Raw genomic sequence first — 17,358 nt, 5'->3', positions numbered from 1 at the left:
AGCACCCACTCCACAAACGTGGTTGAAGAGTCTCGTAAGACTTACAAGCCCTAGATTTACAACTCTTGGTGCATGCAAGCACCGATACAAAGGAGGTGTGCAAACCTCACCTAACTCTAGGCTAAAGCCTAAAGCAATGCGCTAATAGGGCTAAACTAGCACTAATCAAGACCTAATCCTTATGCTAATTTCCTTAATCTTCTCTTCAGCACTTTGGTGAATAGAGCACTTGTGTGTATGTGAGAACTAAGCCTATAGCTTCTCCAAGCTCTAACACCCTTCAAATGGCCGGGCAATGGGGTATAAATAACCCCAACTCAAGAAACTAGCCATTGCCAACCGTTTGCAACATTCTACGTAGCACCGACTAATTTGGTGGTGCACAGGGGTGGTCACCGAATGAGTCGGTGCACGCCACCTCAGCTAGTCGTTGGGCAGCCAACGCCCACTGACGCCTGGGCTCGGGTCACCGACTGATTCGGTGCCCTATCTTAACTGTCACCGTATGTGTCGGTGACTGTCTTGAGCCGCTACCTTTCTCCTTCACCGACTCAATCGCCGCTCTGCTCCTTGAGCCACCGTATGAATCGGTGTGGCTCTAAAAGTAGACAAAGCCGATTTTGAGCCGATCCTGAGCCAAGCTAATCACACCGACTGATTCGGTGGCGATCCTTTGTGCCCACCGAATGAGTCAGTGGTCACAGCACACGCTACCCTGGTCATCTTTGTCACCGACTGATTCGGTGGCTTGATCTTTTGCGCGTCGTACGATCCGGTGACCGTTGCCTTGGCTCCCGTGCGCGCGGTGGGCTACCGGCGCTCTGTCCAAGAACGACGTGTCAGATGTGTGCAGTGTCCAGGAAACGATATGGTTTGGGCCATAAGTCATCAAGATGGGCCCGTATCTCGGACCATGCATGCATGCATGTTTGTAGTCCCGATCTTGACCCATCCGAACATTCATGCTCCTCCTATCCAACATTTCATTCCATGTGCTCTCCGAAACGCGTGAGCGATGATGCAACCCGTCCGGCAGGCATGGCCACGCTGATCCTTAATCACCAATCACCATGGTGGACGTGATCGCTTCAACGCGCCGGCGCAGCGTCCGCGTCATACCGGCTCCGTGCCTTTTTGTCTTTTGACACGCTCCAACCCAACCTTCCTTTGGTTCCCTCCCCTGCTCAAAAGTCAAACCTGCTCCCTCCCTCCCACCTTTTCCCGGCTGCGTTCATTCCGTTGGAAGCAGCCTCGATTCCCAAATTCCCCACCACCACCTCCTCGTCTCTCTCTCCACGCCCTAAACCTCCATGGCCGGCTACCCGCCGCACGGCTCCGGCTACCCCTACGGCCCGGGCGCCGGCGGAGGAGGCGGAGGCTACGGCTCCTCCCCGGCCGCCTCCGCCCCGCCCTACGGCGAGAAGCCCCCCAAGGAAGGCAAGACCTCCTCCTCCTCCTCCGCTCCCCCCTACTACGGCGCCCCGCCCTCCTCCCAGCCCTACGGCGGCGGCGGATACGGGGCCCCGCCCGCCGGCCAGCAGTACGGCGCGCCCTACGGGGCCCCGCCGCCCTCCTCCACCCCCTACGGCGCGCCGCCGACGGCGTACGGGGGCGCGGGCGGGTACGGGAGCCCGTTCGCGTCGCTGGTGCCGTCCGCGTTCCAGCCCGGGACCGACCCCAACGTGGTGGCCTGCTTCCAGTCGGCGGACCGCGACGGAAGCGGGATGATCGATGATAAGGAGCTGCAGGCCGCGCTCTCAGGCTATAACCAGAGCTTCAGCCTCCGCACCGTCCACCTCCTCATGTACCTCTTCACCAACACCAACGTCCGCAAGATCGGTAAGTCCCATCATCACGCTCCTCCTCTACTTCGTCCTGCCATTGTTCGTTCTAGTCCGTGGCGCGCGCCTCGAGTGCGTCGTGCTGGCCAGCGATGATGTTGTTTAGGTGTTGCGTCGTGGACGCAGTCCAGCGCAGCGCGTTTATGTCTCCGGATTTGCCCGTCAACTCTGACTAATTGCCCGACGTATTCGACTTTGGGAATCGGGAGGTGGAAGACTTCTACGAGGCCTGATTGCACATGTGCAGCTCTTCGTAGTTCGTGGATTTGCCTGGTCTGTGGTCTGTAGACTGCACTGGCATTTTGATCCTTCCTTAAAGAAATGGAGAGTTTACTTCATTTCGAACTAAGTGGCTGAATATTGAATTGATCAAGTAGATCCCTTTGTTTATGTGGAAAATGATCATGTGGAGTAGAGTGTAGAGGACATTACTCATTACAGGGTTGTTTCCAAGTACCAGCCACACACCGTGGATACAGCACCAAGTAAAGTAACATGAAATTCCGGTTCCAATATTGAAACCATGTGACCTTTTTTGTATGAAGTGATTCTACTAGGCATGTCACTTCTCTGTAATGCATGTAGTTAGGGCATGTGTTTGTGAGCTTCTGAATTTGTCTGCAACTCAGAAGATCAGTGCTTATTTGTGTTTCTTTCTCCATTTTCCCCCACAAGCATGAGATGCGCATATAGTAGTTTCACCATTTCCCTTGTATCTCCTACCTCTTACTTTCCTAATTATTTCAAATGCTAATTTTTGTTTTCCATCTTTTCAGGACCCAAGGAGTTTACTTCTGTATTTTACAGTCTTCAGAATTGGAGAGTAAGATGATCTGCAACTTAATGCTCCTTTTTTAATCTTTACTGCTGTTCTATGTGAGCAAACCAATCGGTTGATCGATTGAAGTAATGCTTAGCATCCCATACTAATGTTTCACTGTATTGTTCAGGGAATATTTGAAAGGTTTGATGGTGATCGAAGTGGTAAGATTGACTCATCTGAACTGCGTGATGCTCTTCTCAGTCTGGGATATTCTGTCTCGCCAACCGTGCTAGACCTGCTTGTGTCTAAATTTGACAAGACCGGGGGCAAGAACAAAGCAATTGAATATGATAACTTCATTGAGTAAGGGCCTTCCTTCAATTTAATTGGTGTTTATTTCTTAACTGTTTGCCTGCCAATGTTTTTTATTTTAGTTTTTTTCTGTTATAGATATAGTCTAATGGATCATACAGTGCTGTTGTCATGGATATCCATAACTCGTTCATATTGCCACTGAAATTTATCACGCCTGGTGGAAGTGGAACAAATTTTTTCCAAATTTTGAATTAAACTTGTCTTAACAAGTAGAAAAGTATCGACCTAGAAACTGGTTTGTTCGTCAACTGGCCTCCAAAGTTTCAGGCCATGTTTTCTGATGCAAGTTGATTGTGACACTCAATACTGAAAAAAATGAATATATCCTATGTGTATGCTTTCAGTTTGCCTAGTACCACAGTCCTAACTGCTTCTTTTTTTTTTTTTTAACCTCTGCAGATGTTGCCTCACTGTTAAGGTATGCCTCCACCATGCTGCGCAAACAGTCTCAGCAAACCCTTTTTTTCTGGGCGTCTTTTATTCCGATATCCTGTGCTCATTTTGTTTGGATTGGACTAATTTGCAGGGACTGACTGAGAAGTTCAAGGAGAAGGACGCCGCATTCTCCGGGTCTGCGACTTTTACTTACGAGGCATTCATGCTGACCGTGCTTCCTTTCCTCATCGCCTAGTGGCAGTGTACTTCACAGTTCGGACTTCAGATTGCGCCGGCTGTGTAAAAGCGGTTATGTGCAGAGTTGTTTTTAGCTGAGCTCAAATTCTGGATTTGACTGGTGTTGCTGCGTTGCGAATCATAAAGTTGTACTTAGACAGAAAATAAACAGGTGAATGTGCTGCCTGGGATGCCTGTGGGTGGGTACGGTTAGCCTCAGAAAATGCTGCATCTCATATATAGCACTAATGTGTTTGTTCAAGAACCCACTAGTTATTTTTTGTGCCATGCTTCTGCCACTCGAGTCGTCAGCACCTTTTTGCAAGGTTGCCGCCGCGAGCTACTTGACAGCGACCGGTAGCGACGGTCGAGACCCAGTTTGTATACCTACGTTCACCACTGTCCGCAGGCCACCTGCCTCGTCTGGACGAGGAGAAATGAGAGAGATCGGTCAGGAACCGGCATTTCATTGTCGTGGTCCGTAGCATCATTAAGAGGTGTATAAAACTATAATTATAAAAAAAGGAGCTACAGTAATTACGAAACGGTGACATCAAACTAATCGTGCCTAGAAGGGAGTCTGGCACAGCGGGAAGTCGATTTGTTGGACGTCGAGAACCACTTGTAGAGGCAGGCGCCGTGGAACTTGTGCCGGCAGGTCTTGCACGCCAGCCGCGGTAGGCTGTGGTCGCTCGTGTGGAGAATGCTGCAATAGATTGGGCACTTCTCCACGCCCTCGAACTCCTTGTCTAAAAGAAAACCTACTCTAAAAGATCGGTGACAGAGTTAGACGTACCATAGTGAAGCCTCTTGCGGGGTGGTGAAACGGTGGGGTAGTGGAGCTTGGCTGCCTCCTCAGGTGGCTCCTATCCTGCAAGCTGTGCCTCAAGCTGTGCGATCTTGGCGTGAGCGTCCTACAATCCTCACGGGTCTTGACAAGCTCTGCTGTAGCTCCGTCGAGGTCGTTGTTGAGAGCAACGGTGACTCGAGCAAGAATGTTGATGCAGTCTTCTTCGGCTTCTCCCAACTGTATAGTTGTGTCCTCAGTGCCACTGACTCGGCGAGGAAGGTGTCGGTAGGCGGTGGTGCTCAACTCATGGCGGTGGGTGAAGCAGAGGGCCGACAGAGCTCTCCTGGCAGCATCGCTGACGGCTGTGGCATAGGTGGCGTGAGGCGTAGTGGAGTCATGCACCATGCAAGTCCTCAAGCCTCTGGAAGTTGCCAACCGTTCCCAGATGTGGACCTGAGTGGCGTAGTAGTCGTCCATGGTGGAGCAGGAGACACGATGAGTGATGTAGAGGGGCTTCACGGTGTTTCCTAGAGTTTGCAGTACTTCCCAGAGCAGTGTGGGAAAGTATCTAGGCTCATCCTCTGAAGTCACGTAGTCACAAGCTAGTGTCACATTCTGTTGTCCACCATTCTGATTCCCATCTTCATCTCCACTGTTGTTATCATGGCTGCTGTCGTGGTCATTGTCGCTGCTGTTATCGTTGTTGCTGTTGTAGTCATCATCATCGTCGTCCTCATCCTCATCATCGCTGTCATCCCCGGAGTTGTCCTCATCTCCACCATCAGCAGCAGGTGCTGGAGCAAGATCAGCTGGTGCTGAAGCGTCCGATGCAGGAGCAGCTGGTGCGGGAGCGCCTGAAGCTGAGACAGTTGGTGATGCTGTCGGGATCACCAGAACCCCATCCGAGTCGACCTCCATGACACTGCCATCTTTCATCTCGATGTAGTAGTAAACCTCCTCTGGATCCTCTTCAACCTCCTCCACAGGCTGAACCGGAGTAGCTGGCTGAGCAGGGGCAAGGCGAGCCTGGTATCCTCCAGTGATTTTGCGAGTGGTCAACCTGGTCCTGACCATCTGACAGAGGAAGAATAGATACTCAAAACAAAACAAAAAAGAGACAAGTTTTTGTGACAAAGAACAAAAATAAATTAGATTTTTATGAGGAAAATAAGATATTTTTGAGTAGACATGGCTTGCTAAGAAAATGAGTCCTTATTCTCGACCATTTCTAACAAGACTTGCATCCTACAGTCAACACAGATTTGATACCACTTGTGTCATACCCAGTTAGATATTTATACGGCAGGATAAGGATGGGAAAAATTCTAGAGTTAGATATTTGTAAATAACTTCCACACTCTTCTTTACAAGAATTCATAAGTTTATCATGACATCTTCAAAGTTTTCTATAACCTTCGTACTTTACTATGATTTTATCCTTACGCGTATCAAAATCTCTTGTAATTTCCAAAACCTTCTCGAATGTAAGTATGCATTGTAAGATATTTTTCCTGTAAGTCGTAAGTATGCAGTGTAAGATATTTTTCCAGTGAGTCATGTATTTTTAGTGAAATGTGATTGGTATCTCTTGAGATTCCTCAGACCAGCTCGCCTCAAATTTCTTGTTTCATGTTTCTATGAGTCATGTGTTTCATGTTTTTAGTGAAACACGAGTCATGTAGTTTCAATTTTTATTTCATAAAGTAAAGCGCACATGTCAATAAACGTGCTGTTGATCAAGAAGTGATCCAAACGAAGGAGGAATAGTGCTTGAATAAGTAATGTTTTTTAGACGATACAAGGAAACTCAAACCTTTATTCACTACTCAATTTTATACAAGACTCACTTACACGCTCTTTGTGTGGCTATTCTACCATGATACCACTACACTATATGGCTACCTTGCAATCTCCTACTTGAGACCGCTTATGCCATGGTATGATTAGGAGGGAAGGGAGCACCTCTATTTATAGGTGCTCATGGTCCTTATGATGTTGCTATATGGCAACTTCCACACTCTTCTTTACAAATATTTAACTCTAGAACTTTCTCTCATCCTTGTCCTACCATATAAATATCTTATTCTAGAGTATTCATAAGTTGCCATGAAGCGTGGCAACTCTAAACTCTTGACATTTTCAAAGTCTTCTAGAACCTTTATACTTTACCATAATCTTATCCTTACGCATGTCAAAGTTTTTTCAAAACCTTCTAGAATGTTCCAAGTATGCATTATATATTTTAATATGATGGGATAGCCCTAGATATTTTTCCGTGAGTCATGTGTTTTTAGTGAAACGTGATTGGTATCTCTTGAGATTCCTCGGACTATTTCGCCTTAAATTCTTCCGTGAGTCATGTGTTTCATATTTTTAGTGAAACGCGAGTCATGTAGTTTCAATTTTTATTTCATAAAGTAAAGCGTGCATGTTAACACACTACATACCCGATTGCTAACATTTTCTTGTGTGGAAGTGCAGTGGCGTAGTACTTTTTTTTTCCTTTATAAGGGGTGACGTAGTACCTTGCTAGTGTCTAGAGGACATGTCACAGGCGTGCTTCACCGCACCCCTGTTTTCAATTTGCAAATGGAAGGCAACAGACTTCACTTGTCTTTCATGCATCACTTGTCAACCTTTTCTGTGAAGACATGTGATGTTAACCACGGTTGGCGAGAGACTCAATGTTACGCTTCGGATATCTAGATTATGTTTTTTTCTTGGAACACAATATGGTTATTGGACAAAGAAGCCATTCGCAATCGCAGTGGTAAAACAAACACAAATGGCATGCCTCTCCATGTTGATCTTAAATATGGTGAAAATAGTATTCTAGAGGGTGACAGCAGTCCTTTCTATACGGCAAAACATCCGTAAAGTGTAAACTACTGACAATCAAGAGGAGCGAATGAATGAAGCAGAAATAAATACAAACTGACATCTTCTGGTCGGCACAATAACACGGAGGATGGCACACTCGATAGACGTTACAGCAAAAGATACGCTGGTGATAGTACTTAACAAATGGGAGGTCACTGCAGGACTAACTAACCTCTAGTGTTATCTCAGTTGTACCGGCTTCACCAACCCAAAAAAGAAGACGATACAATAATAGGAAGAAAGAAAAAGAACAGCACGCAGCAGTCTGATGGGCCAGCCAGAATGAGTGGATCGATGATCACAGTTCATAGCACGTACTCGATCCTGTCTGTTACGAGACATTTGGACTTGTGCTTGATCCTGCGGAGGGTACGTCCCCCTTGTTGATTGTCGCCACTGGGCACTACATCCCCACCGGTGAAGACGACCACCTGAGGACTGTCTTGGGCATCTGCAGTATCCAAGAACATGGCAATGCAAAACCGACCAGGGCCAAGGTTCACCAGGGTGCGACTTTTCAGCGACCAGTCCTTGGGCAGGTCAAAACCAAGCCCAACATGCTGCACTACTGGCGGCACATCGCAAGAATCTATGGTACCAGTAGAGAGGTCCACAGCACACAGGTCAGAGGGACTGCTAGCTGGCAGGCCAAGCCACAGGTTGAGCTCAGGAACAAAGTCAGCTTTGGTGTGGAAGGGCAGCACCCAATCACCAGTCTTGCTCCACTTGAGGGCCACCGTGTCGAAAGAGTAGGTCGCAGTGGCAGATGATACACAGATTCGAGTACCATCAACAACTGCGTAGGGAATGTTATTGCAGGCCTTGTACTCCAGGTCATCAAAGAAAGGTGGCAATGGCAGAAGGCGCCATTGCCACTCCCCCACAGGGTAGTATGCAAGCACTTCAAAGCAGCCCGGTTTGTCCAGGCCCATGTCCATCATGTAGAGGCTGTCAGTGTGTTCACCTCCGGGTCGATATCAAAGTCAGACCTCACGTGGGCGGCAGTGCGGGTGATATGAGCAACCATACAATTGGGCCCTTTGGGCGAATTCAGAGCAGGCATTGTCATGAAGGAGTGGAATTCAGTATTGTAGATGTTGGTGTGGCCTTCCACATTTGAGTAGAGGATCTTGTTCTTGTTCTTGTTCTCACCGAAGAGGGCAAACACATTAACCAAACTGTTTGGATTAGACACAGCAGACGAGAATGGTTGGTAGTGTATGCTCGGTCTCGGCAAACAGCCGATGCTCCCTAGTTTAAAGATGCCATCCTTCTTCTTTGCTTTAGCCTCTGCTTCTAGTGCTTCTGCCGTTGATGGGTAGAAGAGCTTCGATACATCCGTGTGCCTCAGCGAGTACAAGCCACGCCCCTCGTTCAAAACCAAATGCAGAGACTGACGGCTCAACTTCTGGAAGCTCATCTTCAATGGTAGTAATCCACACTTCTTTAGCCTGAAGGTCCAAACAAGGAAAAGGAATTTGAACATTGGACAACCTCTCCACTGCTGTAGGTTCTTCTGCGCCGACGGTGCAGCATATCGGGAAGGAATTTGAACTGCCAGACAGCTGGTGGTTGGTAACGCGTGACCTGGTGAACCTTGGCTCACGGAGGTTTTGCATTGCCAGTAGCTTCATGATTGAGAATGATCAGGACGAGTATGACTCTGTCCCGGTGACTGTCTTCACTGGTGTGGAGGTGTTGCCTAGTGAACAGGGGCTTCGCATGGTCAAGCACAAGACCAAATGTTTCCTTACTGGCATTAGGTTTGTGCTCTGAGGTCATGGCTTCTTGGACGATAAATCCTGCAGTGACTTTGCTTTTGTGTACCATCTATGTTACTATTGTACTTTCTTGAAAAGTGGAGAAGTAAGTTCTAGTTTATGTCGTAAGGATATGTATATCTTAGCGTATTTGCCGGTCAGACTACTATGTTGGGCAAGTAATCTGAATGTTACATGAAAGCTCATGCTGCAAACATAATGCAGACTGCCGCGCGTGATCATCGATGGGTGGCAGCATCAAGGACGACGCTTCTCCATTGATGCGTCGGCGATACTGACGACGATCTGAGTTAGCTAGAGAACACGAGGTATATATGACATGGGACTCAAATGAAGCTTCGAACACGTTGCACGTAGCCTGCGGCCCTGACCGTGCTCCCATTCCTCATCGCATAGTGGCACAGAGTTGTTTTTAGCTGAGTTAATTACTCCCTCCGTTCCAAATTATAAGTCATTCTAACTTTCTTGGAGATTAAAATTATAAAGAAAATCACAAAAGTTTATAGCATCGAATAGATATATTATGAAAATATATTTAATGAAGAAACTAATGGTACCTATTTGATATCATGAATGTTAGCACTTTATTGTATAAATTTGGTCAAACTTAAGATGCTTTGACTCTCCAAGAAAGTTGAAATGACTTATAATTTGGAACGGAGGGAGTAGCTCGGAAGAATTGTTAGGTTCAAGTCTTTTTTTTCTTTTGCTTCGGCTTTGCTAGTCGGCCCATGACGACTACTTGCGGGCCTGAACGAGCCGGGAACAAAGATACCAATGGGCCCCGGCCTTTGTCACCGTATTCAAGGCTCACAGCTGGCCCACCATCTTATACTATTTTAATGTTTTTTTCTTCTTTTTGCAGGACTCGATTGCTTGCTAGACGCTAGTTGCTACAGTTTCAGACAGCGAATTACTACCGGAGAAGCTCTGTACTGTTACCGTTACACTGCTGATCACGGTATGTAGTGGTAGCTTAGAAATGGAATTCTACACCTGCAACCGCGTTGCGCAAGGCCGAATCCTAGCACACCTCGGAGTCGGACCTCGCTCCCCGGTTGAGATCCCGTCCTCTACCGAGTCGAACTCGGGATCCCGGACACACGCAGGCACGCAGCGATATAATGCGGCCATCGATCCACATGCTCACCTGCCCAAGTTCACGACACACGTCTCGCGCGCGAAATCTTCCGAGCAGTACGAGGCCGCCTTCCAAGATCCTCAAACCCCACCCGCGCGCCGTAGCCACCGCCGGACTCTTCGAACAAGAACTGATGGAGCAGGCGCCGTGCCCGGGCGCCCCCCCGGGCTACCGCTTCGCGCCGACGCCGCGGGAGCTCATCCTCTACTACCTCAACCCGTGGGTGGCCAGCCCCGCCGGCCAGACGCCGTTCGGCCAGACCGAGGGCATCGTGTGCGCCGCCGACGTCTACAGCGCGGACCCGGGCACGCTCACGTCGGGGCTCCGCCACTTCGGCCACGACGACGGCAACTGGTACTTCCTCTGCGTCGCCCGGTGGAAGGACGGCAACGCCGGGACACGGATGAGCCGCGCAGTCCAGGGCGGCGGCACGTGGCACGGCTCGGGGAAGCGGATCCCCGTCGGCCGCCACGGTTACCGCCAGACCTTCGAGTACCGCGTTCCCGGCGGCGGCAAGAGCGCCTGGCTCATGGAGGAGATCGGGAGCAGCCTGCCCGAGGCAACCGGGGGTGAGGGCGTCAAGGTGCTCTGCAGGGTGCACCGCACGCCGAGGGCGGCGGCGGACGACGACGCCAACGAGGAACGCCAAGAAACCGACGAGGTGGTCCAGTTCCGGTCGTCCAAGAAGCCGCGGTGCGAGCTGCGCCAGGAGCACGACTTCGCGGCCGCAAATTATTGGGCGGCGGCGGCGCCAACCGACGTCGTCTGCTCCTATGCCAGCACGTCGCAGACTGCGCTGGTGAATGCGGCGGCACCAACCACCTGGCAGCAGCAGCCCATGATGGAACAAGGCGTGGCCAGTTACCACTGCACCGGCGTCAATGGCGGCGTATACGTGAAGGACGAGCAACAGCCATTGGAGGTGCTTCTTCCAGACGAGGGATGGCAGCAATGTCTAGAGATCGATTACGGCTTTGATTATTCCACTGAAGATGGACTCTTCAAAAAAAATTCCACTGGAGATGCGCAGCTGAACGACGAATTGATGCACAACACCTTCTCATGTCCAAAGCCAAGCGACGGCGCAGTGCGAGAAAACGGTGATCCTAGGGGCGAAAGGAGAGCAAGCTGATACATTGGGGGGATTGGGCATCCACTGCTGCAGAGTTTTGTAAAATTACAGTGCGTGGATCGCTGTCTAGCTAGTTTAGTGTCGATTCGATGATCCTTTACAGATGCAACGTTTCTGTTACTAACTTACTATGTCCTCTCAACTTATTTAAGGATTCGTTCGGCTCTGTTCAGCCATGGATGGCCGCAACAAAACAATCATCAGTGCTGCACCACTCACTAAAACTGAACTTTTGCTTAGTCCAGTAAATGTATCTTCTTTTTGAGAACAAAAAGTAAATGTGCTTCGATTAGTCAACAACATTGTTTCCATGACCCATACCAAATAGAGTACGTTGTGTTTATCACCATCTCTTTTTTACATCTCAGCAACAGCAATCAGGACTGAAAAGGAGCAATTGCATGACAAGGCATGGCAATTTGTTAAATCTGAACCTAGGCAGTGGTTTATTAATAATCTCAAGCAGGACTCGAAATGTAAGGTAGCCATGTGGCGTATTTGGGGCTTCCATGAACCCGTTAATGCTAGCAAATGCAATACCTTGTCGATCACTCTTCTTCAGCTATATGTTATCCGGACCACTGGGAAGCGGCACGTAGCCATTTGGACTTGAAGGACTTGCATCCGAATTAACTGCTATGCACTTCAAGATGGCACCAACAATCAAACTGATGGATCCAAGGCCGACACTTACCAACCAAAGCTGCCAACTAAGTGGAACCGTGCTGGCAAACGTGCCGAGGAATTCTATGATCACCACTTGAAATGCGACTGTTACAGCTATGATTCCAATAAAGATCCAATTGCTGATCATACCACGGAAAACATTAATCTTCTGCATTTCCCTGCTGTTTATTTCATTGAAAACCTGAAGTAACATAAATAAAAGAACACCATCAGATCATATTTATCGTTGATCAGACATAACAATACAGGAAAGAATTCAAATGCAGAGATCTTCCCTTGTTTTTTCAGAGAAATGGCAACATGTAGGTTCCATAAATCTATATTGGTTTAGCATGCAGACAAACATGTTATAAATTTTAGATTAGGGCCAAAAAACAGAGTGTTTGAAATCAACTTAACCTCAGAACACATAGGCATTAGGACTAAAAGTGTGTTGACTAAGGTTACAATGCACTCACCTGGCAGAACACAAAGGAGTTGAAGATGAGTGTATTGATAACAGATTTGGAATCGGAACCCTTGATGTTCAGAAGTTGCTCCCCACCAAACATGAGAGCTCCAAGTACAACCAACTGATATAAACTTTGCCCAATGATATTTCGCCACATGACCTTGGTAATGAAACTCTCACCGCGCCGAACAGGAGGCCTCTTCATCATGTCATCATTTGGAGGCTCTGTAGCTAGAGCTAAAGCTCCTAATGTATCCATAATCATATTGACCCACAACAACTGCACTGCTGTGAGAGGAGCACTCCCTGCAGGGCAAAAGTCAAAAGCATTGTTAATTGAATAGTGGATATCAAGAATCATGGCAGGATTGGAAATGGTATTATAGATGATGCTCGCACCTGTAATGCATGCTGAGACAAAGTTGATGACTAAAGCAACAATATTGACAGTCAGCTGAAACTGCACGAATTTTTGTATGTTTATGTAAACCGCACGACCCCACCTTGCAACACTGATTATAGTTGTAAAATTATCATCAAGTACTATCACATCAGCACTTTCCTTGGCTACCTGCAGAAGTGTAAGATTATACCATTATCTTCATGGATATTTGCTGAAGGATAAGCTTTTGCAAGTCAGGAGTTATAACTTCTAATAAATGTCTAACGCTACCAACCATGTATCCAATCAGCAAGAGGTTTAAGCAAAAAGAACGAGGATGATTTTTGCGAGGACATAGAAACAAACTATTCGAATCACATAGCTGAAAATGAAACTAAAAATGAACCAAATAGATTGATTTTCCAGCTTAGAATCACTATCTATGTAGTATTCAACCGTGACATATCAGTTCCTGCTAATGACACGTCCAAGCATGAATGCATAATAATATAGTACCTCTGTGCCTGCTATGCCCATAGCAAGTCCGATATCTGCTTCATGTAATGCTGGAGCATCATTAGTACCATCGCCAGTCACAGCAACCACCTCATGAAACATACCTCGCAAGTTCGTCACAAGGGTATGCTTGTCCAATGGTAAAGAACGAGCCATAACCTGCCATTGTTAATTGATATTAAATTTTGTTGCAAGATATTATTAGTGTACGTATAGTCTGAGGGAAGCAAAAATGCACCCGAATCTTGGGTATCAAGTCCCTCATCTCTTCAGGGCTCTTGCTACGGAAATCTGGTCCTTCTATTGCTACGCCATCATCAGTCAATATTCCACATTCTTTGGCTATAGCTTTAGCTGTATTGATATTATCACCAGTCACCATTCTCACAATGATACCAGCAGACATGCAGGCCTTCACAGCATCCTTGACTCCTGGGCGCACAGGATCCTTGATGCCAAAAATGGATATTAGAGTAAATCCACCTGTCGGACTATCTGAATCATCATCAAAATCATCCACCTCCTTATATGCCAGGCACAGTGTCCTCAAAGCATCTGAAGCAAAAGAGTTGATAGTATCCAAGATATCCTTTCTCTGAGCTTCTGATAAGGGAACACTATTTCCATCAGCATCAACCATCATGTCGCACATCTGCACAATGATTTCTGACGCACCTTTGGAGAACCAACGGTATGTGCCATTGGGCAATGAGACCAACACTGCCATCTTCTTCTTAACCGAATTGAAAGGCTCAACCTTAACCTTGGTGCAGGTCCTATCCTCAGCGTTGTGACCTTCCAATTTCAAGCCAAATTCTAATATAGCCCTTTCTGTTGGAGTTCCTAAAACAGTTTGCGTACCATCCTTTTCTTTGACTACCTCTGCACTGGTGTTCTCAAAAATGCCCTGCAAGAGTAGGCCCAGTGTGGTTGGAGAAATGACAGAATTCAGATCTTCCAAACTATTGTCACTGGTAACTGACTTTGAAACCTCAGATATCCAGATCCTGTCAACCACCATATGGTTAGTAGTCAAGGTTCCTGTTTTATCAGTGCAGATGGTACCAGCAGATCCCATTGTCTCACATGCTGAAAGATGTCTTACAAGTGCTTTATCATTCATTAACTTTTTCATTGCAAATGCAAGACTCAAAGTAACAGCTAGAGGCAGCCCTTCAGGAACAGCAACAACAATAATAGTGACTGCTGTTGCAAAGTAGTTCACTATGGTCAATGCATCAGTAGAATACCATTTGGACAAACCAACAGTTAAACCTTTCTCAATAAGGAATCTAACCATCAGGACTACAAATGTTAATGTGGCAAACACCAGGCCAATCTTCCCGATGATGGTTGCAACTCCGTTTAGTTTAACCTGCAATGGTGTCTCATCCTCCCCTCCTTCACTCAACGTGCTCATCAATCTTCCCCATTCAGTGCGCATACCGACAGCAGTTATCATCATCTTAGCTGATCCATCCTGAACTTTGGTTCCTGCCAAGAGGAACGGCTTCTCTTGAGAAATATAAACTGGGTCGCTCTCACCGGACAAACTGGATTCATCAATCAATAGGGAGTATCCATGAATGTACAGCCCATCAGCAGGTACTTGGTCTCCAATTGATAGGTGCACGATATCACCAACTACCAAGTCATATATAGAGATCTTTTGTCGAGAGCCGTCTCTGGTTACATGGATAAATATCTTCTTCTTTTCATTGTCTAGCTCCTTGAACTGAAGCGACTGCCTATAGTCACTGATAGCAGTAACCATCACAACCAACAAAATGCTGAGTATTATTCCCAAGCCATCATACATGCCCTTGGGAAAACCTTCAGATGCCAGACCAACTACAGCAGATAGCAAGGCACATACCATAAGAATGATAAGAGTCATGTCCTGCAATGCATCCCAGACAAACATCCAGAAACTTCTTGAAGGTTTCTCTGCATAGCGATTGACACCATAGATGTTTTGTCTTGTATCCAAGTCACTAGCAGATATGCCACGCTCAAATGTTGAACGGATCTTTTTGGATATCCCATCTACCCCACCATGCATCTTCAGAGCTTTCACATCATGCTTGCTTGTGATCGATGCCAATTCATCTGGGTTGATGGAAAATCCAGCATTTATAATATCCTCTGTTATCCGGTACTCTTTATTTTTGGCACCTTCAACATCAGATGGTTTGCAGGTTAGATGGAATTAGTAAATCATCAAAATAAACAGTAAGATGATACATGGTGAGTTAGTACCATCGATGAAATTGAACGCAGCCTTATGCACGTAGAGAGCGACCCGGAAATTACGGAAATTTTCCTGGTGAGCGAGAAAAAGAATGAGATGCTTTAGCCGCGTGCATGTAGGATGAGACATTATTTCTTCCATTACATATAAGATATGAGATATAGAGAAATATCAGGTACTTGTAGTTTTGTAACATACTGTAGCAAAAACTTTTTTTTTTCCAGAAATGGATGTGTACCCAACCTATGCGCCAAATCTAGAGCATATATACTAATCCATTATTAAATGAAGACAAAATGCTGGAATCTCCAGGTCAAACAAACAAGAAATGCTATAATAGATGTGGAAGGCATTAAACTAGGACAATTTTAGATGTCCAGGAGATTATGAATTATGATATGTGTGGTTCTCATTGACAGCCAGATAGAAAGCCTATGCCCCGGTTGCTTCCTGGAAGCTTCCTCGAGGTCGCGCAGTCACACTGGGCCCTGCTCGGATGGTTGGCCCGTATAGAAGGCAGTCATACGGAAACAGAACGGGCTAATATGGGAAGGCAACAGAAACGCTCTGAGTAATATTTCCGAATCCGTTATTGAGAAATCGCGAACATATTCCCGTGCGGACATTTCGACGAGAGGACTTTTTCGGCGTCACGATCTGTTGGCAAGACGAGACCAACTGCTAATTATTCTATCCACAACAGTGCTATGCACATTGGTAAGCAGGAAAGATAGCGATGAATCAGATGCAGTTAGGCAGAATGGGTTTAATTATTCTACAAGGGCTGGAAAGGGAGAATGGGTTTGGTAGACTCGAAAAGGTCTAGATAAAAATTGCAGATGCAGAAAGCGTCACGTGATGGCGGATGAAGAGTGGAGGGCCGGCCGGCCGGCCGGTGGGGAGAGATCAGGGCATGGCTATGGTCTATGGAACATGGAACTATGGAAGGGGTAAGGGAAGCAAGCAGGGTGGTGAAGGTTGGCTAGTGAGTGGTAGCGGCAAGTGGTACCTGGACGGATCGTCGGCGCGCTTCGTTCTGGCTGCGGGTGTCGAGGTCGGCGACCATGCGGAAGCGTCGGCGGCGGTTCTTGACGAAGGAGACGGCGGAGCGCCATCGCCGCAGCGCCTCCTCGGAGGGGTGCTTGGGCGGCAGATCGAAGTCCTCCTGCAGGCTCTTCTCCAGCCACTCCATCTCTCCTCCGGCCTCCGGGACCGGGAGCGAGCTCGCCGAGGCCGCGGGCGCAGGAAATGGAGTTTTCCAAGCCCAGAGCAGAGGAGGGGGGAGGCCGGAGGCCGCACCACTGTGTCCACGAACGTCCACTAGCGAGTATAAAAACCACCCGCGGGCGTGGTCTGCCGGATGTTGACTCCTGGGGCTCCGACGGCAGCAGCCCTGCCTGCCCTCTAGATCGCGCGCGTTTCTGTACTAGTGGTGGCAGGTGGAGCAGGCAGGGTTCCTCGAGGCAGCATCGTTGGCTCCTCCGTGTGTACGTGCAGCGGCATAGGCCAGCGGCCGCCTTGGTGTGTCCGTCCGATTGGTGCGCGAGGGGACAGCAGCGCACTTTGGGCCGTCCGCCTCCGCCACGCTCAAAGGCCGTACAATGGTTTGCCATGTCACGTAAAGACGACAGCACAGAGAGACGACAACATGGTTCGTTCTTGTTTGTAAATTAATTAATTTATCTACAAACTACGGTGATTAAGTATAAATTTGATCTTTGTAAACTGTTTTGTAGCTTCTTCGAGAAAATGTGTG

General features: G+C 47.5%; 3 protein-coding genes across 3 annotated transcripts; 2 read left to right on the top strand and 1 right to left on the bottom strand.

Moving 5' to 3' along the window:
• The first annotated feature begins 1,192 nt into the window (after nt 1–1,192).
• LOC101785196 (probable calcium-binding protein CML50) lies at nt 1,193–3,890 on the top strand. Its single transcript, XM_004977438.3, has 5 exons — nt 1,193–1,839; nt 2,618–2,664; nt 2,792–2,967; nt 3,379–3,397; nt 3,506–3,890. Exons 1-5 carry the CDS (start codon nt 1,311–1,313, stop codon nt 3,608–3,610), a joined length of 876 nt encoding a protein of 291 aa, XP_004977495.1. The 5' UTR covers nt 1,193–1,310; the 3' UTR covers nt 3,611–3,890.
• A 6,426-nt stretch (nt 3,891–10,316) lies between these two features.
• Nucleotides 10,317–11,315, top strand: LOC101773331 (NAC domain-containing protein 26). Its single transcript, XM_004978300.1, has one exon. It carries the CDS (start codon nt 10,317–10,319, stop codon nt 11,313–11,315), a length of 999 nt encoding a protein of 332 aa, XP_004978357.1.
• A 240-nt stretch (nt 11,316–11,555) lies between these two features.
• On the bottom strand, nt 11,556–16,919 carry LOC101784796 (probable calcium-transporting ATPase 9, plasma membrane-type). Its single transcript, XM_004977437.3, has 7 exons — nt 16,612–16,919; nt 15,611–15,674; nt 13,590–15,526; nt 13,352–13,510; nt 12,853–13,024; nt 12,461–12,759; nt 11,556–12,183 (listed from the first exon to the last, which is right to left on the bottom strand). The coding sequence occupies exons 1-7, from the start codon at nt 16,792–16,794 to the stop codon at nt 11,878–11,880; spliced, it is 3,120 nt and encodes a 1,039-aa protein (XP_004977494.1). The 5' UTR covers nt 16,795–16,919; the 3' UTR covers nt 11,556–11,877.
• Between the last annotated feature and the right edge of the window lie 439 nt (nt 16,920–17,358).

The sequence above is a fragment of the Setaria italica genome, chromosome VII (genome assembly GCF_000263155.2).
Source record: "Setaria italica strain Yugu1 chromosome VII, Setaria_italica_v2.0, whole genome shotgun sequence".
NCBI lineage: Eukaryota > Viridiplantae > Streptophyta > Magnoliopsida > Poales > Poaceae > Setaria > Setaria italica.
Note: the sequence above shows the minus strand (reverse complement) of the source record. Positions and strands in the feature narration are given on the sequence as shown.